Source organism: Myotis yumanensis, unplaced genomic scaffold, assembly GCF_028538775.1.
Source record: "Myotis yumanensis isolate MYYU_CA2020_CCGP unplaced genomic scaffold, mMyoYum1.0.hap1 SCAF_10, whole genome shotgun sequence".
Lineage (NCBI taxonomy): Eukaryota > Metazoa > Chordata > Mammalia > Chiroptera > Vespertilionidae > Myotis > Myotis yumanensis.
The window spans coordinates 25,865,000-25,891,485 of record NW_027223761.1 but is presented as its reverse complement, the minus strand read 5'-3'; the positions used below and the strand labels follow the sequence as shown (position 1 = coordinate 25,891,485).

Sequence of the window (26,486 nt, the reverse complement as noted above, 5' to 3'; positions counted from 1 at the left end):
ATTCCACAAATGAGTGAGATCATGTGATATTTATCTTTCCCCAACTGGCTTATTTTACTTAGCATAATGCTCCCCATGTCCATCCATGCTGTTGCGAATGGTAAGAGCTCCTTCCTTTTTACAGCAGCATAGTATTCCATTGTGTAGATGTACCACTATTTTTTAATCCTCTCATCTGCTGATGGGCACTTAGGCGGTTTCCAAATCTTAGCTATTGTAAATTGTGCTGCTATGAACATAGGGGTGCATTTTCCTTTCTGATTGATGTTTCTGATTTCTTGGGACATATTCCTAGAAGTGGGATTACTGGGTGAGGTTGTGGAGAAAAAGGAACCCTCATGCACTGCTGGTGGGAATGCAGACTGGTGTAGCCACTGTGGAAAACAGTATGGAGTTTCCTCAAAAAATTAAAAATGGTGCTTAATCAGTTTTAATAAAAAAGTAATGCTAATATTTATTGGGGGGTCAAATAAAACAGCTTCAGACACTTTATCAAAAAGCAGTTTTAGAATGGCAGAATTTTGGTCTCTTCCCTCCTGTAAGTACTATAGATATCAGGGAATTTATGCAGTGACTGAATTTCTCCAAGGGGTGATTGTGGGTATAGAGATGGTTAAGTCAACATGAGTTCTTGGGTATGGAAAAATTGAGGGAGTTTTATTATTATTTTTATTTACAACTTAAAAAATATTCTTATTGGTTTCAGAGAGGAAGGGAGAGGGAGAGGGAGATCGAAACATCAATGATGAGAGAATCATTGACCAGCTGCCTCCTGCACAGTCCACATGAGGATCAGAGCCCTCAACCCTGGCATGTGCCCTGACTAGAAATCTGACTGTGACCTCCTGGTTCATAGGTCAACACTCAACCACTGAACCACACTGGCTAGGCTTTATTTACAATTTTTAACACGAGTTCTTTGTACGTACATACTTTTATATACAGGCAGCACAGTCTATTTTTCTCCTGTTTTACTGCCCTCCCCTCTTATGAATCCCTTCTATCAGCATCCCTCCTCTGCTCTGTTAACCCATTCCATGTAAAACTTCTGTCCTTACTGATAAAATCGTACAGAGGCGCATGTAGACACAAATACACATTTGTACAGATATAGGGCATTATGCATTATTATAGCTAGTGTTTCATAAATGCATCACACTCTTGAATCTTTCACTTATTCCTCAAAAGTACTTCATAAAAATAATTACAAGTCACCTATAACTGTAAGTGATATTTAAATTAATCTTAAAATATTATACCATGGCATGTTGTCAAAGAAAACAAGAGCTGGATAGTAATTAAAAGCAATAAAAGTAGATTTTATTCCAAAAATATTGCAATTGGGGAAAAGGAGGTCTCAGCATAGAACTGGCCTCCATTCTGACCACAGCACGAACAGCTGGGGATTTATGGCAGAGTCGGGGTCAGTGAAGGGAAAATTACTAAGAGGAAACATTAAAAAATAAGGGATGATTCTGGCTAATCCAACTTGACAAGATTCTTGCTAATAGGAGGCCAAAGTGGAGAATTGGTGGAAGATGAGGAATTTGATCTTATATCAAAGATAATCAGATTTCTAGGTGGTCAGAACCTGGGGATTCTGTCTAAATTGTCTTCGACAGTTTCTTACTATAACTGGGTGATACTGGTCTAACAAAGATAGATGCCAAGCTTGAAGCCTAGTTGAGAAGAGGGCTTATAGGAACCTGACTAATGTTTGGTCAAGGGGAGGGTCTTTACCCATATGTAACAAAATTTATTCAGATCTCTTATTTTTTAAATTTTTTCTTTATTGATTAAGGCATTACATATGTTTCCTTATCGCCCCATTGCCCCCCCCAATCCCCACTCATGCCCTCACTCCCCTGTTGTCTGTGTCCATTGATATATGCATGTATACAAGCCCTTTGGTTGATCTCTCCCCTTTACCCCCACCCTCCCCTATTTTACTTCCAAACATTTATCTATGGTTAGTCCTGCTTTAAAGTTATGTTCCTAAGGGCTGGAATTTTTTATTTCCCCGAATAGGTTCCCAGGTATAGGATTGGAGGGAGAAGAGTTGTATATTTTTAGTTTAAAATAAATTCATCCAAAGGCTTATAATACTTCAATCTTATACTATATTTGTATGAGAGGCTCTCCTGCCCCAAAAGGTACCTTCACATAGGAACCCTCACATAGGAACACAGAACCAATTCTGCCATACATCCTCAGTGGACTTTGCATTATTCTCTTAGTTTGCATTAGCAGACCTTTTTTTAAAAAATGCTATGCAAATATCCTGGTGGTCACATTGAATGCTGGGTCTGATACAAAGAAAATGAAAACAGCACTTTAATATCACAGATGCCTCTTAAAAAATAATCCATGACCTTTGTGCTAAGATTTAGAGGAACTTTACAGGTCTCTTCAATTTCCTGAAGGCGAGGATTGCAAATGTTTCCCAGGATACAACTCCCAATAGTCACCAATTTAATGCCCTGGCCAACCCAAGTAAAAAATCACTTATTCAATCTTCTTGCCTATGAATAAATAAGAATATATACTTTGGAATAGCTTTGACAAGTGGAGGTAAGATACTTCAAATTTTTCTTCTTCTTGATATGGTTTTGAGTTGGAAATCTAACTACACCTATTCCTAAATATATCTTTCTTGGTAATCCATAGAGCAGTATATTTTCCATAGAAAGTGTTTAAAATTCCTGAGCATGACACTCAAGAGTTTTGACAATTTGAATCTTATCAACTTCTTTGTATTTGACCCAATAGTCCTATGAGTGCCCTGTATGCAATTAGGACCGTATTACTTATTCATTTGATATTTAAATGCACTCAGCACTTTCCCAAATGTATTGTCATTATTTATATTGTTCCCTCTGCTTAAAATACCCCTTTTCCTTTACTGCATTTAATAATCCTATCCATCATTCAAGGCCCAACAGAAATATATTTTCTTTCATGAAATTTTCCATGATCATTTAATGTGAAGTTCATCTTTCTTAACCATATTTTGGCATATGTTATTCTCATTTCCATGTGGGTTCTATTTTACCTATACATTGCAGGCTACCTGTTTAGGTATAACGTTTATGAATGTTTATTAGTTATAATAATTACTAATGTTTATATTTTTCAAAGATTACAATACGTAGGAAAAAACAAGACGTTATTTACTGGGTTCATTTATTAAAGGGAGACCACATAATGCAATATTTGGTCATCAAAGATATGTAGGGTAGAAGACTGCCAAAATAATTTACTATATGTGTGACCTTAGACAAATTACCCTGAATATCTGCTTCCTAGCTTATAAAATAGATATAATGTCACTTACATTTCTAGATAATTATTAGAATGAATGATTATATATATATGTATATATATATGTATATTCTGCTATATGACTGACATATATTTATATATAATAAATATTAGGGATTTTTTAAGAATAACGTGAAACTATAATTATGGTTGCTATAATAAATGATTATTTAGCTATATGCAGAAATGCTGCAAACAGGTTGAAAAGAAGTTTGTATTTTGGACAAAGCAAACCTTTTTTTATTTTTTCTTTATTGATTAATGTATTACATATTTGTCCTTATCCCCCCATTGCCCTCCCACCGCCCCCACTCATGCCCTCACCCGCCTCGTGTCTGTGTCTATTGGTTAGGTTTATATGCATGCATACAAGTCCTTTGGTTGATCTCTCCCTCTTACCTCCACACTCTCCTACCTTCCATCTGAGGTTTGATAGTCATATCAGTGCTTCTCTGTCTCTGGATCTGTTTTTGTTCATCAGTTTATGTTGTTCATATATTCCATAAATCAGTGAGATCATGTGGTATTTATCTTTCTCTGATTGGCAAGCAAACCTTCTTGAGATTTCAGAGCACTACTCCAGGGCTTTGAATTTTATGAGGTTTAAATTTGGAGGCATTTGATACACTCTTGTAGGATTGTTGTAATTTAAAACAAAAACTAAAAAACAATTAGAATAAAGTTGAAACATTACAATACTCTATGATAGGCATCATTGATTTTATTGTATCTTTGTTTAGAATAAACACTGAGAAATGTTGGTTTTTGCAGGACATCCAAGGAACCAAAAGAGTAAGGAAGGGTCAAGAATGATGAGGACACATCACACAATACAGTGCCCAATCTGAAACAATTTACTAGTAAGCATCAAATTAAATAGTAATTATTAGGAAAAAAAGGGAAGAGGTACATGGTTTCAAGTACTCATTATTCTATAAAGGCTGTTAATCATGTTTTTTAAAGTACTAACTCTAATATTTAATTATAAAATGAACAAGTATACCAACTATATGATGTGAAAATTCAGAAAACAAAGAAACCATATAACTATAGGAGGATATTTCCTGCAGGAAGTGAGGGAAGGTAATAGTTTCTATCTATATTGACAAAGAGAGTCATTAAAAGCACTCCAGACTAATGTAAGAATTTAAGCCAAAGCTAGAAGTGACAATTTATTCAGCCAACCTACATTTATTAGGCACCTCACAATGTGCTATTAAGTAAAAGCAATCTCAACTTAGGGACTACATTTATTCAAAAATATATTGCAATAAGAATGCTTTAACCATTAAATCATTACATATCTTAGAGTGAAGGCAGAAAGGTATTTCTTTTAAAATAGAGAAAAGCAACACAGGATTAGAAAGAATTGGCTGTGGAGAAGTGGGGTGAGCAGGTGCTGTGGTCAAACAAGTAGACAGAAAATGGTTTCTTTGCCATCAGCTGATTCTCAGAAGGAATTGTTACAGCTGGGTAGAGGTGATGTGGTGTTCCATGTTCCAATGCTTGCTTAGCTCCCATGAGGCCACCTGATTAGATATAATGTATTGCCTGGGGAAAGAGAGGAGCCTGAGAATAACTTGGTCAGATGAAGTTTGTTCAGATTGGTAAGTGCGAACAAACTGCTCAGCTAATCATGTATGAGACAAAGGGGGGGAGGATTTGGAGGGTCTATGTCTGACTTTGTCACAGGTAAACAAGGGGGTCGTCTGTGAGTTTCATATAAAGCATATGAGAAGAATGTTTCTTTGCATTACTACAAAAAAGTTGGGGGAGGGGTGACTTCTTAACTATTGATAATTTCCAGCAGCACAAGGCTCAGGTAACAGTTCAGCATCATCAGTACAAAATGCTCTGCTATGCCTGGCTGGTGTGGCGCAGTGTTTGAGCATTGACCTGTGAACCAGGACATTATGGTTCAATTCCCTGTCAGAGCACATGCCTGGGTTGTGGGCTCCATCTCCAGTGGAGGGCGTGCAGGAGGCAGCTGATCAACGATTCTCATTATTGATGTTTCTTTCTCTCTTTCACTCTGGCTTCTTCTCTGAAATCAATAACAAATATATTTTTAAAATGCTCTGCTATACAAACATGGTAGTAGACAGCATTCATGCAAATATTTAATTTTGTGATGAAACATATACACAAATAATATACTATTAATACAATATAAAGCTTTGAAGAGAGATGGAGAATAGAGAAAACCTTGACAGGAAGATGAGGTGTAAGGAGACTAGTTTGAAATATATGGAGGTTTTATGTTGTGAAATCAAAAGTGGTAAGACTATGTAGAGTATGATGGTTTTTGAAGGTCTTGGCTATTAAGAAGCATTTAATATATGATTACTCAGGAGATTTATTTTCATTTCAGTTTCTATTCATACAAATAAAAATAAACAAAAATAAATTTAAAGATTTTCAATAAATTAACCAAACACAAGACATCTAAGAGGGAAGTGATGAAACCTGAGCAAAGGAAGCTGAAGGAGAATCAAGATAGTTTCAAATCAGAGGGAAGACAGCCTTGACCTTGGCGTAGCCAAAGGAGCCACTGATTCTTTGAACTACAAATTGATCCAAATAAAACTTTAACTGTAGAAAGTCTAATTAGGAAGCAGCGCATTAAGGGACTTGGAGAAACAAAATTATTTCTAAAAAATCAATTTATATAGTGCTATAAATATTCATATCATGAGGACTGAAACTGGGAATATTCTCTTTATTCTCGGTTATAGTATAACTTTCAAGCTTTTTTTCCCATCAAGAAGTGAAGTCTATTTCTCTGCCTCTTGAATCTGGCCCATATTTGTGACTTATTTTGTGACTGATACAGTTTTTCAGTCACAATGTCATCCTGATGCTAAACCTCCAAAATACTCCTTTACTTCTGCTAATTCTCTTAGAACCCTATGCAGCTGGAATATGAATTAACTCAAGCTAGTTTGCTGGATGAAGAGAGACATATGGGCCAATTGCCTTCACTGACAAACTGATAGCTACAGAAGCAGAGCCATTTGGTTGACCAGGACCTGCTCACAGAAACAAGAGTAAGCCCAGCCAAGAGGAGAACTGCCCAGCTGAGCTCAGACCAAATTGCTGACATTCAGAATCATAACCTAAATGAATGGCAATGAAATGGGTAAATCCCTAAAAATAATGTCTTACTGATATTGACACAGGGACAGTTAGGATATCTGAATAGTTACCTATCAAAGCATCGAATCTGTAAATAAATACCTTCTCACAAAGGAAACTTCAGAACACATGATTTTACATATTAATTCTATTAATTCAGAGAAGAAATATTATCAAATTTGCACAGATTACTTCAAGTAATAGGAAAAGAGGGAATACTTTCCAATTTTTTCTCACAGGCTAGGCATAACTTAGATGCCAAGCTTTACAAGGATATGATGAGAAAGGGCATTTAGAAATGATTTTCTCCTGTGAGAATAAATGTAAAATTCTAAACAAAATATTAGCTAACTAAATGAAACAGAATTATATATAATAAAGAATTCATTTCAGTAATAAAAGATTGATTTAATGTAAACAGTAGTCATAACATGTGAGATGAATTAATGTAATTCAGCACATTAATAGTATAAAAGAAAAAAAAAGTATGTGATTGTCTCAATGAATGCATTTATGAGACAAGATTTTGTTGTGATACTGCTACATTACAAATTACTCTAGAACCCTAATGGCTTACAATAACAAATGTTATTTTTCAAACTCAGAGTAAAGTCACTGGGGTGTTTCTGCTTCAGAGTATGAATCAAATTCAGGTTGGTTCTACATGTTTTCTTTCAGAAACATCCTGAAGTTACAGTAGTTATTTGGGGGAATTTCTTCACATAGCCATTAGCAGGGGAACAAGAGGCTAAGCAAAAAGAGACAAAAGATATTTAAAGTCTTTGATGTGTCATGTCCACTAACATTCCATTGGAGAGTCACATGACCAAATGAAGGGTATGGAGATTTATATTCTGCAAACATTTGCAACATGAAAAATGGTATAAGTACCACCTATGAATCAACAATAACAATAGGCAAAGCAATGGAAAAAGGCAAGAGACATGAATAGGTGTTTTATAAAAAATAATGTGTAAATATCATCCTTTCAAAAATGCTCACTTTTATATGTCACCAGTAAAATGCAAATTATAGCTAAAATGAGATACTATTACACAACTAATAGGGTGACTGAAAAGTTTTTAAAAATACTAGTGTTGATAAGAATGAAAGAATTGGAATCCTCCACTTCTCCTGCTCTACAGCTAAATGGAAAATTCTTTGGCAGTACAGTCATTTACCCAAGTTGAACAAAGACATCCCCTATAATGGAGCACTTCCATTCTTAGACATATCCAGTGATTCCCTTTATATACATTTTAAACATAGGCAAATTATTATAAAGCAATACTAGTCAAAATATTGGTTACATTTGCGGAGGAAAGTAAAGGAAATAAATGGATGAGTTCCAAGAAAAGCTTCTAAAATGCCTTTTCTATTTGCAAACATTTTTTCTATATTTATCTTGTGATAGTTCATGAAGAGTGTCCTTGGGATTTTTTTTCCATGAGTGTTAATAGTATAACTAAATAAAATTTTTATTTAAAAGTGGCCTGAGGAAAAATGGTATCACCTGAAAATTACAGCAAATATTTGCATATGTTTTACTCAGTACAAAAATCTAATTTATTTGTCTATCTTAAAGCCACAGACAAGACAGAAGTTGTGCCATCATTTTTTCTATTCAACATTGTTTTGGAGGTCTTAGCCAGTACAATTATCCAAGGGACAAAAAAGAAATAAAAGTTGTTGTTTTTTAATATATTTTATTGAATTTTTACAGAGAGGAAGGGAGAGAGATAGAGAGTTAGAAACATCGATGAGAGAGAAACATCAATCAACTGCCTCCTGCACATCTCCCACTGGGGATGTGCCGGCAACCCAGGTACATGCCCTTGACCGGAATTGAACCTGGGACCCTTGAGTCCGCAGGCTGACGCTCTATCCACTGAGCCAAATCGGTTTCGGCAAGAAATAAAAGTTTTAAGTTTTATTTTTTTTTTAAAAAAAAGATGGTTGGTATTACACAAAGAAAATGTCACGTCCTACTTTAAAAAAGTAAAACAAATCAACTGAATAACTATAGCAACTAACAAAATTGTTTAATAAGATATCTTTAATCAAAACCAACTTAGAGAGTCAATAGCTTTAAAGGAAACCAGAAAGATCCATGTAGACAATTGAATGGACAAAGCCATCCACAATAACAGCAATACTTGTAATAAGGAATGAGTAAGAACTCTGTGAAGTAACTATAGAACATTACTAAATCTTATAAAAATAATGCAGTACCATCTCACTCCTGTCATAATGGCTATCATCAACAAATCAACAAATGAGAAGTGCTGGCAAGGGTGTGGAGAAAAAGGAACCCTCGTGCACTGCTGGTGGAATGCAGACTGGTGCAGCCACAGTGGAGAACAGTATGGAGTTTCCTCAAAAAACGGAACTTGACCCAGTGATCCCACTTCTAGGACTGTATCCCAAGAAACTAGAAACACCAATTAGAAAGGATATATGCACCCCTATGTTAATAGCGGCACAATTCACCATAGCTAAGATTTGGAAACAGCCTAAGTGCCCATCAGCAGATGAGTGGATTAAAAAATGGTGGTACATCTACACAATGGGATACTACACTGTGGTTAAAAAGAAGGAATTCTTACCATTTGCAACAGCATGGATGGACCTAGAGAGCATTATGCTAAGTGAAATGAGCCAGTCAGAGAAAGATAAATATCACATGATCTCACTCATTTATGGAATATAATGAACAACATAAACTGATGAACAAAAACAGATCCAGAGACAGAGAAGCATCGATCAGACTGTCAAACCTCAGAGAGAAGGTAGGGGAGGGCAGGGGGAGGGGGAAAAATCAACCAAAGGACTTGTATGTATACATATAGGCCTAACCAATGGACACAGACACCAGGGCGGTGAGGGCATGAATGGGGTGTTGGGGGGCAATGGGGGGATAAGGACACATATGTAATACCTTAATAAAGGAAAAACCAAAATGAATATCAAACATTCAAAAAATACTAGAACAATATCTGAGACACTCTGAGATTAGAAGATGCCCTACTGTTGCCTATTTTCCTAGATACAACTATAATATGAACGCAATTTCAATTAAATTCCCTCTAGGAGTTTTTATGAAATGGACAAGCTGATTCTCATGTTTACTGAGGAGAAATAAATACAGAAAATGTATAATAAAACTATAATTGAAAGCAATAGGGGGCAAATCTAGAAAATATCAAAATGTAGTATACAGTTTTAATAATTAAACCATGCTATGGTGCTGCAACAGATAAATTCATCAACAAGTCAGAATAGAAGGCCCACAACTTACAGTAAATATGAATTTGGCATATCAGAAAAGTGTCATTTCAAAATGAGTTGGAAAAGGATTGTCCCAGTGGTGCTAGGACAACAGGTTGACCTTATCTAAGTCATATTTCTACCTCTAACTAAGTATATAAAATATATTCCAAAATTAATTTGGTTGCTTGGCAGCAATAAACAACTAATATATTTTCATAAACATACAGAAATTGTTAAGGAACAGTATTGGGGTAGAGAAGATCTTCCTGGGCAAGCAAAATCCAAATGCCATAAAGGAAAATGTTTACCTCTATCTGACTATCATCTATCTATCTATCTATCTATCTATCTATCTATCTATCTATCTATCATCTATCTACCTACCTACCTATCTATTTGAAAGAAATTGTGGTCTGGTAAATTTTTTTTAGAGTTTTTATTTTATTTTATTGGCATATTTTCCTTCCTTTGTAAGTTTGTTTGCTGGTTATAATTACTCAATGTCAAGATGTTTTCTATAGGTAAGACTCCTATGAAAAAATTATTTATTGACAGTGGCAAACTGTCCCCCGGTGGAATATCTGTAATTGTTGTTTAACTTATGGGTATTGATCTTTATTTTTACAAGAAAAGAAACTATTTTCAATCCACTTGCGATGCTGCTAAGTCTTATTTAGATGACATGGTCTGGTAAATTTAAATATCAATTAGAGATTTGAAAAAGATCTTCTATATAATGATAGTGAACTAAAAACCATGCTGGGCAGGAGTTTCTAGACATCAATACATTACATTACTGTTAGGGGTTGAATTATAGCCCCCCCACCCCAAATTCTTAGGTTGTAGCCCTAACCTTAGGTACCTGAGATGTAACATCATTTGGAGATGGGCGTTTACAGAAATCATCAGGTTAAAACTAGGTTGTTCGAGTGGGTTCTAAACCAACAAGACTGGTGTCTTTATAAAAAGGGAAAATTAGGCACAGAGGCACACATAGAAGACACTGTGAAGAGACATAGGAGAAGACAGACATCTGCTAGCCAAGGAGAGGCACCTGGATCAGATCATTCCTCCACAGGCCTCTAAAGGAACCAACTCTACCAACAACTTGATTTTGGATTTCTAGCATCTAGAATTGTGAGACAAAAAAGTTTATGTTGTTTGAGCCACCCATTCTGTAGTTACCTTGTTACAGAAACCTCAGGAAAGTAGTATAATAACTAACTCAAAATATGAAAGGATAAAAGGAATACATAGATAATTCATAAAGGAAAAATATAAGTAGTGATAAAATTGTGAAAATATAATCAATATTCCTAATGACAGAAATTATATGATATAGAAGGTATCATTTTCCACTCAGGCCATTAACAAATATTAAATAAAGGAGGGAGACTATTTCCAGGTCAGGTGAATGTGTTGAGAAGAACATAAAAGTATATGGAAAATTAGGCACAGAGGCAACAGTGAATTAAACATTCACTGTACCCCTCACAGAACTTAGCAATACACAATAAGTTCTATTGTGTAATTGCAATAAACTCCTAACCAACTCAGTATGTTCTCACAGTGTAACGGTTAAGACATTGAAAACTGAAGATTGACTGATGTACCTCTTCCTTAATAGAAATATGTTCTCGGAAGTTACTATCCTTGTGACTCAATTTCTTCAACTGTAAAATGTGGGGTTAATATTAGTGCTTATCTCATAGAGTTGTTCTGAAGATTAGGTAAGTAAGTATATATAACACTATCTTGTATGTAATACATTGTCAATGCATGTTATCTAACATTGTGATTTATCACGAGCACGTAAGTCAATTCTGCCACATTCAGGAGAAGCAAGGTGGAGCATGAAGTAAAGCTGTATGATTAGAATTAGATGAAAATGAGCCTTACTATTTACTATTTGACTTTGCTAGTGAGATGAAAGGAAACCTGGGGGATTAATAACTGTCTGATTACTGGCTGATTACTGTTCATTAGTGAAAATCTCAAAACCGGGCAGACACATTAAAGTTCTTAGCAGTGGGGTATTCCAATTTTCTTCAAACAAGAAGAATGGATTGAGTGCTGGAGACCTACATTTTAAAAATGAGCAAAAGGGCCTGGCCGGTGTGGGTCAGTGGATTGAGCATTGTCTCATTCACCAAGAGATCACCAATTCAATTCCTGGTCAGGGCACATGCCCAGGTTGTGGGCTAAATCTCTGCTTGCGGGTGTGTAGGAGGCAGCCCATAGAAGTTTCTCTCTCATTGATGTTTCTATCTCTGTTTCCCTTCCTTTCTCTCTAAAATAAATAAAATAAAAATTTTAAAAAATAAGCAAAAAATAAGGAATTATAATAGAAACCTATTGAAGATGACACACATTTATCATCACTAGGGCCATTGGTAGACCCAGTTTCTTTATAATTCTTCAGAAAGAGTACACATTCATCGGATTTTTAAATAATAGAGATTTTTTAATTTAATTACCTATTATGGGTTTAAAGCTTTACAGAAATTGGTTCATTTAATACATAACCATCTGAGTAAGGTCAGTGTTAGTATTGCATTTTACCAGTACTGATTAAAAAACTAAAGAGAAAGTTTGAGCCATTTCCCTCCAAGTTTTATATTTAAACTTGTCAACCCAACTTTCACTGAAAAACTGTTGTTCCTATGACTTCTCTCGTTGAAGGACTGTGTCCAATAGTTGCCTAAGCCAGAAACATAGCATCATTAATAACAAAAGCCCTCCCACTCTTTCCCCATAATACACGCAGACAGATACTTTTAAATTATATATTATTGATTCAATTTTGTATGTTTTGCTGAAATCAATTCAAGCTTGCCTGCCTCCAGTGTTTCTAATCTAATTTAGGCAGCCTCAATCATTTCCCTGGATTATTGCCAGGGTAACTTCCTTTCTTCAGTTCACTCCCCAGTTTTTAACCAGGAGAATATTGCCAAAACATAAATCAGACACTTCAATTACCTCCCCTTGTTTTCAAAACAATGCACAGACACCTAACCATTACTTAAGAATCTTGCATAATTTTGCTTATGCTTTTCACATTCCATTTCAAAGGCAAACCTCCCACTGCCTAATTAGGTCTCCAAACCATCTGACACGTATGCTTTATTTTTAATTCAGTAAGCTCATTTTCAATATTATTTACACATGCTTTCCCCCTTAATATAGTTAATTTCTACTTATCTTTGAAGGAGCACCTTATGTATTTTATATTATTTTCTCCAGGAAGTTTCCCCTGGAATACCAACTCTCCTGTGTTCTCCAGTTAATCATTTTAATCTTCTACAATCAGTTACAGTTTTATGCTGCACTGGCAATCATCTGTTTCCTTGTATACATTCCCCTGCTAAACACACACACACACACACACACACACACACACACACACACCTCAGTCATTCATTCCTTAAATAGAATAATAGAATTTTAGGGTAGTAACTTAATTTCTCTGAACTCACTTTTTCTTTTAAAATGATATTTACAATATGTGTCTTATTTTCTTGCAAAGATCACAAGAGAAAAATAGAAAAAAATATATATATATCCTGTAATTGTTAACAAACCTGTTCAAATTTCACTATATTTATAGACTTATTTTCATAGACATTTTGTTTTGTTTTCCCAGTAGCAATACTCTTAGGCATGTTTGGAAAAAGTGCCTTTTCAATGGGCTTCCTTCCCTACAAACCAGGGATGAAACAAGTTCCCTATATTCTGTTATGGCTCTACTCCCAAGTTTGCTCCACCCCCTATGTCAGAACCTGTCTATGTATTTGAGATACATTGGTACAAATCATATTTTGTGCTGCAAAACTTCAAGGATCTTTGAAAAAAAGTGTTTTTGTGTCATGAAAATTTCTATTTCCCAAGTGGAACCTGACAAAATATGTTGTGCGTATAGAAGATGTCCAGTATTATTCTGTAACCTCACTGTAGCTTAGATAGTCCTCAATGCAAAATAAAATCCTTCTTTTAAGACTTTTTGGTTTTTCAAAGTTCCCCCTTTTGATGAAAGAATAAGAACAAAACATCCTGGTAATTCAGATTTCAATTACTCTAGGTTTTGCTTTAAGTGCAAGGGTTTGTGGTTATGACTAAGGTGGAAGCATTAGGGGGCTCTCACACCCTTTCTTTCTGTGTTAGACAGGACTATGAAGAGCTACAAAAGCAACTGAAAGAAGTCTTTAAGGAGCGAAGCACCATCCTCCGTCAGCTGACAAAGACATCAAGAGAACTTGATGGAATTAAAGTCAACCTTCTGGTGAGATGAAAACTAATTTCCCCAGCAGCAAAGGATGAGGAGTCTCTTGGTTTGTCTCAACAGATTAGCATGTAAAGATTCCTTTATTCTTTTAAACCAGTTTTGAATATGTTTATGGGCTTGACCATGAAAGTGGTTTTTATTATTATATGAGCTTTGAAAGGAAATGTCAACTAAAATGCAATCTGCAAATCTGTGGTTTGCAAATTTAGGAATGATAAAATTGTGTGTTTGGCAAAGCCGTCAATTTCTCATTGCTTCTAAGGTCAATTTGACCCACCCCTGTGTTTTTTAATATTTTGAAAAGATGAAAAGTAATTATGATCAAGAGTTCAATAAATATAGGCATGTTCCCTAGAAAAGAATTTTAAATTCCACAAAGATTAATTCTGAAGATTCTTTAATAAATCTCTTACTTAAAATGGGTAAAAGCCTTAGAAAGGAGAGTGCCATCTATAAAAATATATTAACACCCAGGAAATCTCAATAAAAAAAATCTACATGATAAGAAAAAATTTCTAAAATATATGATATTTAATGTTTAGCTTAAACATTATATTTATTGAGCATATGATATATAGTTAAAGCTTTGGCTATTTTATGGAATTTAATTTTCCTAATATATTTATGAGGCAGATACTGTTCATGTGATTTTTCCTGTTGCACATATGGAATCATGCTTTGAGAAGATCATTTATTTTTTAATGTCACAAGCAAAGGCAGACATTAAATGCAAGCAATCTGGCTCCACAGCCTGTCTGTTATTTATTGCACTGAACCATGTTTCAGAACCACATGGAGTCACCATTGTCTTTAGCTTTCTATTCCCCCAAGGATGATGACAATGATGATGATGATGATGATGGTGGTGCTAATATCCACCACAGCTTATGGAACATGGTCAAGCTTTTGTGTCAGGTACCTCCATCTACAATTTTTATTTAATTTTCACATGACATCTATGCTCTATTTATTTGTAGTTTCATTTTGTAGGTGAAAAACAGTTAGAGAATGGTTAATAAGCTATCACAAGCACAGAAAAAGTCAGATGGGAGAGCTAGTATTTGGACTCGTGCCCAAGCTCTTGTTCCAGGAGTTGTTATATCTTGAGAACAAAAAAGAAAACCAAACCAAAACAAAACAACACATAAACACCCAGGTTCCAGGAGGACGCACAGACAGGTATCAGGATAACAGTGCTGGGATGGACATTTCACAGAGCTGTCGGGCAGCACTGACTGGGATGAAAAGGCCAGTAAATGGATTTTCATAGGAATCTGATACCAGAGCTTCACCTTAGCATTAGGTACAAATTCACTAGTTCTATGAGGTTACAAAGAATAGACAAGACACCTGCACCTCCTCGAGGCATGAAATGCCTGGCACTTTGAGAATATTTTGAGCATATGGTGAAATGCCTAGGAGTGGTCAAGGTTTACAATATTCCCCAAACACTCAATCTCTATGTATCAGTAGCCTAAGTCAAAACATCTAATTGCAATCTAGAAAATGGCTTGATAAAAATGTATCATTTCATAGTTTTATATTTTTAAAAGGGTAACAAGACATGTGTAGGCCACAGGATTAGTGACTTTTCCCCATACTATATAATTCCTTGTCCTATTTTCTTGGTATTTTCATGGGAAGCTGCTCCTCCTAAATAAACATAGCTTCTTTTATTGGCTGCTTCCTAATAAAAACTGTCATTTTAGGGAAGAAGTTTCTCATGTGAGGTTCAGCCCACCACATCCCTAGCAGAATGTTTATCTTACTATATGAAAACTGTCTATTTTTAGCATTAGATTGAAAATTTGTGAAGGCAGACACTATGCCTCTGTACATGTTTTGCATAATTCAATATAGATATTTGTTAAGTAAATACTGAGTAAACAAAGTGTTTGGCATTCTTGGTATTGTCAATTCCCTACCTGTTACAGCTTCTCTTCCGACAAACAATATTATTCCTCTCAATTTCAACTTTGAATATCAAGAAAATAGACTGCCCTATTACATAATTTACTAAGTATTAATAAGAAAGTACACCCTAGCCAGTTTTGCTCAGTGGATAGAACATCGGCCTGTGCACTGAAGGGTCCCAGGTTTGATTCCGATCGAGGGCACATACTCGGATTGCAGGCTCCATCCTTAGTGGGGGCCATGCAGGAGGCAGCCAATCAATGAATCCCTGTCATCATTGATGTTTCCATTTCTCTCTTCCTCTCCTTTTTTCTCTGAAAATATATATATATGGAAAGTTCTTAGGGAAAACTTACTTTGGCAGACTTTCTAATGAGAAAGCTCAGTGAGCTTTTCTGTTTTAATTCATGGTCTGTGAATGCTGAATTTGCCAGAGTAAATAAACACTAATGACTGACGTGGTATTTTTTTTCTTTTTCTTTTTTTAAATATATTTTATTGATTTTTTTACAGAGAGGAAGGGAGAGGGATAGAGAGTCAGAAACATCGATGAGAGAGAAACATCGATCAGCTGCCTCCTGCACACCTCCCACTGGGGATGTGCCCACAACCAAGGTACATGCCCTTGACTGGAATCGAACCTGGGACCCCCCAGTCCGCAAGCCGATGCTCTATCCACTGAGCCAAGCTGGTCAGGGCTTTTTTCTTAATACCCTATCTGTACAGACCAGTTAAAATTTTACATGGTTCCATTTCTTCTTTGTATTCTATTACATTATTCATAAATAGTAAATAGATAAGTCCAAACAGGTGGATGTTTTTTGGCTGCTTTAATCTTAAATTGTATTATAACTTTGCTTATTCAGGGAGCCCTTTTATACCCCCTTTTATTTCTGGAAACTACTAGAGGCCCAACGCACGAAATTCGTGAAAGTGTAGGCTTTCCTTCCCCCAGCTGCCGGCACCGGCTTCCCTCTAGCACCAGGACCCGGGCTTCCCTCCGGCCACCAGCAGGCACCCGGGACCTGGGCTTCCCTTGTAGCCCTGGCTTTGTCCAGAAGGTCATATGGAAGGATGTCCTGTCTAATTAATATATTATGCTTTTATTATTATAGATACCAGAGTTGGCTTAACATAGCTGAGGAGGACACAGTAAAACTTCAAACAAAGTGCAAAAAATATATTGTATTTTATATTCACTTATTCAGTGACCTAGATATTTGGAGAGCTCGTTTCCTCTACTGAACCTCTAAAGATTCAGACTCGGCTCATCCCCTTCGCCCACTGTGCAATACGTGCACTGCTTGGTGTCATACTTTCCTGTGGGCACCTTAGAACCACGAGGCATCATTTGCACATTCTTGCTCCAGGGCGTAAGTGCAGTCCCCCTTGTACCATGGAGACAAAAGTAGAGTGAGCCTCGATTTATCACTTGAATAAGACTTCCTTTTTCTCCTTTTCTTATTAGTCTTTGAAAAATGAAGAGAAATCTGCCAAAACTGATGTTCAGAAGCTTCTGGAAATAGGTCAGAAACAAAGGTAAGATTGTGCTTTCCTTTTAGTTTTTCAGTTCCTCTTTCCCACAATGTTGAACTCTATTCAGAAACTTCACAAAAGTCAGTTCATTGCAAATGTGTTAATTTATCTTCTCACACTTGAAGGTATGAAAATCTTATTTAAATGCAGATTCTTATGCAGTAAATCTAGGGTGGGATTTGAGAGTCTACATTTCTAAGACATTCCCTGGTGATGGCGATACAGTGCTGCTTGTAGATGACAACTCTAGTGTTTAAGGATCTGCAGTATTCTCCAGGATTGCCTTAGATGATGGGCCTTGATAAGTCTGCCCATCAATAGACAGATCCAATAACACTGACCTCGGTGGGTCAATTTTTTTTATTTATTTCAGAGATGAAAGGAGAGGGAGAAAGAGATAGATATATCAATGATGACAGAGAATCATCAATAGGCCGCCTCCCGCATGTCTCCACTGGGGATCAAACCCACAACCCTGGAATGTACCCTGGCTGGGAATCGAACCATGACCTTCTGATTCATAGGTCCATGTTCCCCAACTGAGGCACACTGGTTGGGCAGTGGGTCAAATTTTAATCAGATCCAAACTCAATCCTGGTGATAATAGTGGGGGTGGTGAAGAATGGGGTAATCTTATTAGCAACACTAGAGGCCCAGTGCACGAAATTCATGTGCTGGTACGGTCCCTAGGCCTGGCCTGCGATCAGGGCCATCTTCCCCAGCTGCCTGCAGCCAGTCCCCACCACCGGCTCCCCGACTGCCAATCACTCCTGGTTCCCTGTTTGCCATTGGGTGATGGGAGCCTGACCGCCAGGGGAAGGGACCAAGAGGTCGGCTGTCCTGCCTGCTCACTGACCCCACCCCTGCTGCGGGTTGCCCTCTGTGTGTGGAGCAACTGGTGGGGCAGGGGACTTGGCCTGGCACAACCCGCATTCCCCAACACCCACCCCAGGTTCCCCATTTAACATTGGGCAATCAGAGCCTACCAGCCAGGGAAATGGACCAAGAGGTGGTCAATGTACCTCATAGTGCCTGGTCGAGCAGTTGTGCTGGCCATTCTGCTATTAGGGTCAATTTGCATATTACCCTTTTATTATATAGGATAAGTAGAATTAATACAATGTAGTAAAAGTTTGTTTATTCTAGAAGGACATATATTATGAGATAGATTTCTATGCAATATCAAAGCTATATGATTTGAAATTGCTTCTCAAAGCAAAAGGTATTTTAAGGTAGAAACAAGCTAGCATTTATTATACATTTACTTGACTCTGCTGGATGCTGTATATATATTTTCTTGTTTCACCCTCCCAATTACCTTTTAAAGGAGCTATTATTATGTTCATTTAACAGATAGGACATTGTTCCTCAAAGTGCTTAAATGAATTGCTGAGAGTTGTTAATTGGAATTTGCTCTGTTGTGTTTTTACACAATAGCCATACCGTTTCACTTTAGTTCATAGATCACAAAGGCAAAAGCTTTTAAAAAATTTTACAGTCACTACACTATGTAATCCCTGCTCATCATCTTCTATGTTCCCCACTGTTCTTGCCTCTTGACTCAGAAACCTCTCATTAGAAAATATTTGGATTGAGTTGATGACATGTTAAAAATATCAAAGCTATTGTCATATATTGACTATTTTTATTAAAATAAAATTATTATTTATTGAACATGAAATTCTTTTTAAACCCATTATTAAAAAGAGCTTGTAAAATATTTGTCTGAGCATATTTCCAAAAGTATATCATTGTAAATTATTTTATTGGTTTTAACTTAGCCATCTCTTAAAGCACCTATGCTTAATATTATACAGCTATTTGTGGCTCATTGAATTAGTGTTGGAGAATTATAAACAGCACTTCAAAAAAATAACTAGACAGAATAGACCAAGAGTCTTCAGAGTGATGGAGAGATATTTAAGCGATACTATATGAAAAGTGAGTATGTGTAGCCATACAATAGAGACTCTGGGGGTGGGTAGTACCCTAAAGATTCTGAAAGACTGTAGAAAAAGGTAATGTAAAACCTTTTATTCTATCTGGTGTTTGGTGGTTGGAAAATTCTTAGAACGTAGTTTTGGACTCTGTGTACTAAAGGATTTTACAGTATAGCATTCTCTGAAAATGAAGAGAATGCCTGGGGTAGTGGCAAATTCTCCATCTGTGAGGTTTTTATGATACAAACAGGTAATCACTTGAGAAAAAAAATGCCTTCTTGTAGAGTGATTGTGTGTGTGCATGTGTGTGTGTGTGTGTGTGTATGTTCCTATTTGTGATGGAAAATGTATGAAACAGCTGAGCAAGTTAGAAATCATTTTTCATAGGAGTATAAATTAGCAAGTCTTTGTGGCAGAGAGAAGATAGAGAGACTCAGAAGATTCAAAAGACCCACTTTAACATTGTCTGATAGCTTTCCTTGCCATGAACATGTGCAGAATCCTCTAACTCCTCCAGATTTTGTTAATAGCTTTCACAGTTTATTTTTGTCTTTCTCCCTACATTGCCTATGGATCTAAGTATGTGAGAATTTTTGAGTCTATACCTGTGTTCATTTTTTAAAAATATATAAGATTTCATAATTAAAATATATATGTAGCATTTAAAAAGTAGAAAAAAATTAAAATCCACCATTTTAAAATTCAAAAATAATATTGAAAGGATAATTGCTATAACATTTTGTTATAATGGGTTATCAGTTGGGAATATAATTGTTTGATTGTATTTGTATTCAGTGCTTATTGAAGATTTAGGTGCTAAGGGTAGGATGCAGATTCATTCTCTCCCCCCGGCCCGCCTGTGTAGAGGTAGTATAATAACTCTCTAGAGCTTGAGCACATAGGCTCCAGATCACAATTCCACCCCTTCTCTATGCATCATCAGTTTTCTATCTCTAATATATCATAATTTGATGCAAAGCTTCTAAGGCTTATGAATCCCTAGTATATTGTGAATCTACAATATATGGAGATATTTATAATCACATTATATTGTCACAAATGCTCTTTGTGAAAAATATCACAAATGATAATGGAAGCCCAAAATTTAAGTGTCTATATATGAGACAATTCTCAGAAAATGAAACCTGTTTGAGGAAGTAATGGAAGCTGAGACTTAAAATCCACTCTAGCCAAAAGCATGTTATGAGCTTCACCCAAGCAGGCATAAATCACCTGAGAACCAGTGACTGTAATTATTTTATAACTTGTTTTGATTGTATTTTGCTTTGACAATGTCCAAATTGGTTCCAACAATCATACAGACTCTCAATGATATTTCTGAAATTGAAATTGGGACCAAAGAGTTTGTAGAGTAAGAAATCTGGGCCTTGGCCAGGTAGCTTAGTTGGTTAGAGTGTCATCCCTATACCGCAAGGGTTCAGGATTGATTCTCCGTCAGGGCACATTCAAGAAGCAACCAGTCAATGCATAACTAAGTGGAACAACAAATCTATGTTTCTCTCTCCCTTTCTCTCTCTCTCTCTCAAATTAATACATTTAAAAAAGAAAGAAATCCGAGGGGGATCATTAAATCCCATTGAGTGAAAGAACAGGTCATGGTTGTGCAGAATGTGCTGGTCTAAGAATGAATGTAGGGGAACCAGATTGGTGCTGGTGGCTGTGATAATAATCTCAAATTTATTAAGTGATTATATTTCCAGGCATTATGTTAAGCATTTTGCTTGCCTCATGTCATCTAAATCTCACTACAAAAATATGAAGTAGTTCTATTATTATGCCCATTTTGTAGATTAAAAAATGACTCTGAGAGGGTACTCAGCTTTCCCCCTCGTGTCTATATTGTGATTACACACCAGGGTTCCGGATGTAGTCTTTTGGCACTTACCTGAACTTGAAAAAGATAACACGATTTGTCATAAATGATTACATTTTAAACCCTTGAAAAGAATGCATATTTATGGAAACACTTATATTTTTAATCAGTGGACAGGGCTCATATGTATTTGTGAGTTTGATAAATTTATATATATTTTTTCAGACAAGTATTTCTATTATTATCCCCAATAAATGCGGCAGTGCTCAAGTTAGAAACGCCTCCTTTCTCTGCTTTTGTAAAAAGTCTCAGGCTTTATAAAGGATGTCTAAAGCACAATGCTTTAGAATTAATCAATTAGGAGCATCAAAAGGGAACAATAACTTTTATCTTATTAGCAATCTATGGTAACTTCCTAACTAGCATGTTCACAGCTTGGCATGCTATCACTAAAATTAGGTTTTCAACACTAATTATTATATTGATTTAATTTAACACATTATGCAGCTCTCAGATGATGTACACAGTAGGATTCTCATAAGACACAATAGCAAGGCAATTTCCTTGAAATACAGCTTGCTTTTAATAGTTGCCTGGGAGAGAATACCTTTAATTACCAGAATTCTGAGATACACCCTGTATGCTTAACTGTGTCTATTCAATTCTGGTTATTTTTTCCTATATATATGTAGCCAGCAACCATCCAGGAAATAACAGAATTATATTAAGCCTCTCTTTTGCTCTGTTTCCTACTAAACTAGAGAACAAATGAAGTCTCTCCAGGAGGCCCTGCAAAATCAACTTAAAGAGACATCTGAGAAAGCCGAAAAACAACAGGCTACTGTAAGTGTGCTTCTCTTTTGTGTCCTTAGATGTGGGGCTGGGAAATTGTTACTTTTTTAAAAATCACTATGGAACAAATACACATGTAAAAATAAAAATGAGTATACAATAAAGAAAGTTCAGTCACCAATATCACAAAAATTCAAAAACATATGTTTATTGTATGTGATCCTTAGGGGACTTCTAGTTTACAACCCTCATTTAGGGATGAAAAACTGAAGGAGGGCAAGAGTGAGGCAGGAGTGCTGGAATCAGGCCCCACATCAGTGCAATGGTCCTTGAATTGTGGGGTGTACCTGTGTTTGAACTAAATTAAGCTGTACAGATCCCTAAGCCACACGCCACATCATCTGCCTCTTTAGTCAACACCACTGGTGATTTTGATACAAAGTTTAAGAATCAAAATTCTTTCACCCTAGCTAGTTTGACTCAGTGAACAAAGAGGCGGCCTGTGGACCGAAGGGTCCTGGTTCAATTCCAGCCAACGACAGGCACCTCAGTTGCAGGCTCCTCCCCGTCAGGGAGGGCAGGAGGCAACCAGTCGATGTGTTTCTCTCACATTGATATTTCTCTCTGTCTTTCCCTCTTTCTTACACTCTCTCTAAAAATCAATGGAGAAATATCCTCAGGGGAGGATAAAAAAAAAAAGAATCAAAGCTCTCTCTGGATATTTTCTTTCAAATAGTGTCCTCTTGACCCCCACATTTTAATTCTTATAACTAATATCCAAGCATAGGGATGATAGCAGGGATAATGCTCTTGAAAGCAGTGCTGAGAACAGATTTCTACCTTATTCCCCAGATAGCTTATGCACCATTTATGGGGATTCAGCTCTGTATCTTGTGTCCTGAACCTGAACTTGTTTTAAAATATAGTAAATTGAGAGAAAATTGGAGGTATTGTAAGACCAATAGGGAACACTACCATTTAAAAGATAGTTTATTTCTCACAGTTCTCAAGGAAGGTGGCATGCCACGTGACAGGGACCAACAGGGAAGTATTGTATGGCCATAAGGCAGAGGGAGGCAGGGGAACTGTGGGCACGAGCTTTTACTGTGGCTTCTGTGGGAAGGAATGGGTGAGGCAGAGTAAGCAGTGTAAGGAATGACCAGTTTAAATTATTTCATTGGGCCCTGCAGCATCGAAACCACACCTGGCTGTCTGATTACCTGGCCCTAGGCTGATGAAGGCAGGTGCATTGGGGGACGGAGTGTGAAAACTTGATACAAGGAATGGTTGTGGTTGTGAGCTCTGCATTGGTTAGTCTGTATTTGAAAAGCATACCATCAGAAGGCAGACAGGTTTGGAGGGGGCTGGGGAAGGAGCAGCAACAAGGGAGCAGGAGGTTGAAGTAGGATGCCTCGGATGTATTATTGTGTCATCCATAACAAGGCTTGTCTGCGTATATGTGTAGGGTAGATGCTAAAGCATTAAGTTTACAGAAGCCACAAACATGATTAATACAGTCTTCATCTAAGTCCTGGGATCTCAGCCCATTTAAGAACTGTCAGCCTGCTTTTCATTTGCAAGGCTTCCTTGAATAACCTGAATTAGGGTGTGGAGTTTTGCTTCTGAAACTCAGCCCTGTCTGTCATCAGGGACACCAGCTTCCTGAAGACAACCTATCTAATAGTGACTATTAACTTTCCTAGGTACAGGATTGTTTCTTACTAATGGGTTCACTGTTATCTGTTCTGCCCACGTATAGGACAAGCATATGTTGGTTCTTCTCTGCTATGCAATGTATCATAATGTTTGCCTCTCTAGACATCAGATGATACATAAAGAACAAACTTTCAGCATCAGCATATTGATCTCTCCCTTTAACACCTTATCCAGCTTACTAGGTGGTCCTCATTTCAATCCCATTTCTGTCTTGATCACATTTAATCAGGACTTCTTCACTGCCTTGTTACAAATGATGGCAGAGCAGAATAGAAGTGCTCACACATACAAATAAAGATATATATATATGAAATATGCTAATTAACCAGGATGCCGTAACAGGTCCATTGGACAGGAGGAGGTTACGCGCACAGCGTCAGGGGCGGGGCGGCAGGGGCCTCTGTGCGCTTGCACTAGGGGAAGGCCTGATCAGCAGTGGCCCAGCTGCTTCAAGGGCCATAGAGGGAGGCAGAGCTGGACCGAGACTCGAGGGTGGGCGGAGCCACGCAATTTCAAATCTCGCGCTGGGCTCCTAGTATATATATAAAGAGATATAGATATAGATATAGATATAGATGATATAGATATAGATATAGATAGTATATTGATACATTGATGTGTGTGAGGGTGTGTGTGTCTGTGTGTATATGGAAAGACAAAGACAGAGAGAGGAGGGGTAGATGGGGGAAAGAGATCAGAATATATTTCAGCACAGGATTCTCCTTTTTCATTGTATCTTTTATAAAATTGAAATGTAAAAAAGAAAATTTAGCACATGATGTGTAAACCTTCAATTAGAAATAAAAATCTTAGAATGACTAGGCGAAGTGAAGTAATCCCAAAAGGTACACCTCATTCCTCTCTTAAAGTTAACAAATGCATACACCATGCCGCCATCTGATGACAAAGTCAGAAAATGTAGGCGTTACTATAATCACAGTTCACAGTAGAGACAAAATTTCCAAAGGAACTTCAAAGGAAGTTTTACTGGAGCTGGCCCAATGTGTAAATGATAAGTTACTATCTTGGTCTTTGATCTTTGCCAGAATATATAAAAGGAGATAAGCGAATGGAGAATGAAGAGCAGAAGAGAGTACATTTCAGATAGCTTTAAAGTCAGGACACTTATTTCTCCTGTGAGAGCCTCTTATTATGTGGTAGTAGTCCCCTTAAGAGAATAATCCACTGTGATATTCTGGGACAGAGGCTGATAGAAACTTTACATCATCTATGATAAGAACAGTCTAGACTTTTATCTATACTCCAGGGAAGTCAATATCAGAACTAGGAAATAGACTGGTCTCCCTTTCTTACACAGATAAAAGCCACCTCTTTTACCTAATATTGGACAACTTAATGAATTTCTGAAACACTCCACAGAGCAGAGAACTCATCTCTGCTTCCCTTCTTGACTTCTATAAACTTAGTGCCCTTGCAGGAAGGACCTTCCTATAAGTTATTACAATAACATATGCATACCTGTTATTACCATATCATTTGTGTTATAATTGCCTTTTTATGTATTCCACCAGGAGAAGGAAAGATAAATGGATACAGTTTTAAAAATCTGCTGTTAAAGGCAAACATTTTTACGGTAATCTATCTTCATAACACACACACAAAAAACTAGGGTTAAATAAAAAGGAATGCAATAATCATTAATTATACTCTTCAGCCCAGACCGGTTTGGCTCAGTGGATAGAGCGTTGGCCTGTGGACTCCAGGGTCCCAGGTTCGATTCCGGTCAAGGGCATGTACCTTGGTTGCAGGCACATCCCCAGTAGGGGGTGTGCGGGAAGCAGCTGATCCATGTTTCGCTCTCATTGGTGTTTCTAACTCTCCATTCCTCTCCCTTCCTCTCTGTAAAAATCAATAAAATATTAAAAAAAAATAATAATAATACTCTTCAAATATTTTACATGATGATAACTTACAATAATGTATTCAGAAAATAAACACCAAAACAAAATATCAAACATATTCATTTTAAAGTCACTCCTCTGGAAAACTTGAATAAATTTTATATTCAATTTTATTCAAAATTATTTTATAAGTAGAAGCTAAAAATATTCCTAAAATTTCTCTTCTTTACCTGTCTTCCACACCTACTAGAACAGTGTACTATAGAAATGTGTTTAACCATATTCAATACATATGCACATATACACATATAAGTAGATTCATGTTTCTATCTATCTATCATGAGAAAAAAAAAGTTTAAGTCCGCAACAAGTATTCTTATGTGTGATATGCCCTTGTAACTTTTACTCTAATCTATTATAAGAAAGCAACTTTCACTGATAAATGTGCAATTTTACATGTAAATTCTTAGATAAATAAATATCAAAGGTATTAATTCTTCAAGAAGAAAGTCATTACTTTAATAGCCAAATATGGATGGAATTTTACTGGGCTAACAAAAAGACCTCCTTTCCCCAAAATTTCAGAGCCAGGTTTTTTTGTTTGTTTTGTTTTGTTTTAATTCTTCTTCTTTTTTTTATCCTCACCCAAGGATATTTTTCCATTAACTTTTAGAGAGAGTGGAAGAGAGAGGGAAAGACAGAAAGAAACATCAATGTGCGAGAAGCTCATCAATTGGTTGCCTCCTGCACCAGGGCCTGGGCAAGGGAGGAGCCTGCAGCTGAGGGATGTGCCAGGTCCATAGGCCAATGCTCTATCCACTGAGCCAAACCAGCTAGGGTAAACCAGAAAGTTTTTATTGTAACTTTTACCTAATTTGTAATAT

At 36.6% G+C, this 26,486-nt stretch overlaps 1 protein-coding gene across 4 annotated transcripts in view; it reads left to right on the top strand.

Moving 5' to 3' along the window:
• LUZP2 (leucine zipper protein 2) overlaps positions 1-26,486 on the top strand; it is a 309,639-nt gene that overhangs the window by 145,573 nt on the left and 137,580 nt on the right. For 3 of the 4 annotated variants that reach the window (XM_070428147.1, XM_070428146.1, XM_070428149.1), the window contains exons 2-4: positions 13,888-14,005; positions 17,391-17,461; positions 21,994-22,075. In XM_070428147.1, the coding sequence (XP_070284248.1) occupies positions 13,888-14,005; positions 17,391-17,461; positions 21,994-22,075 (271 nt within the window). The remainder of the gene's footprint in view (positions 1-13,887; positions 14,006-17,390; positions 17,462-21,993; positions 22,076-26,486) is intronic. The other variant, XM_070428148.1, reaches the window with a different exon arrangement.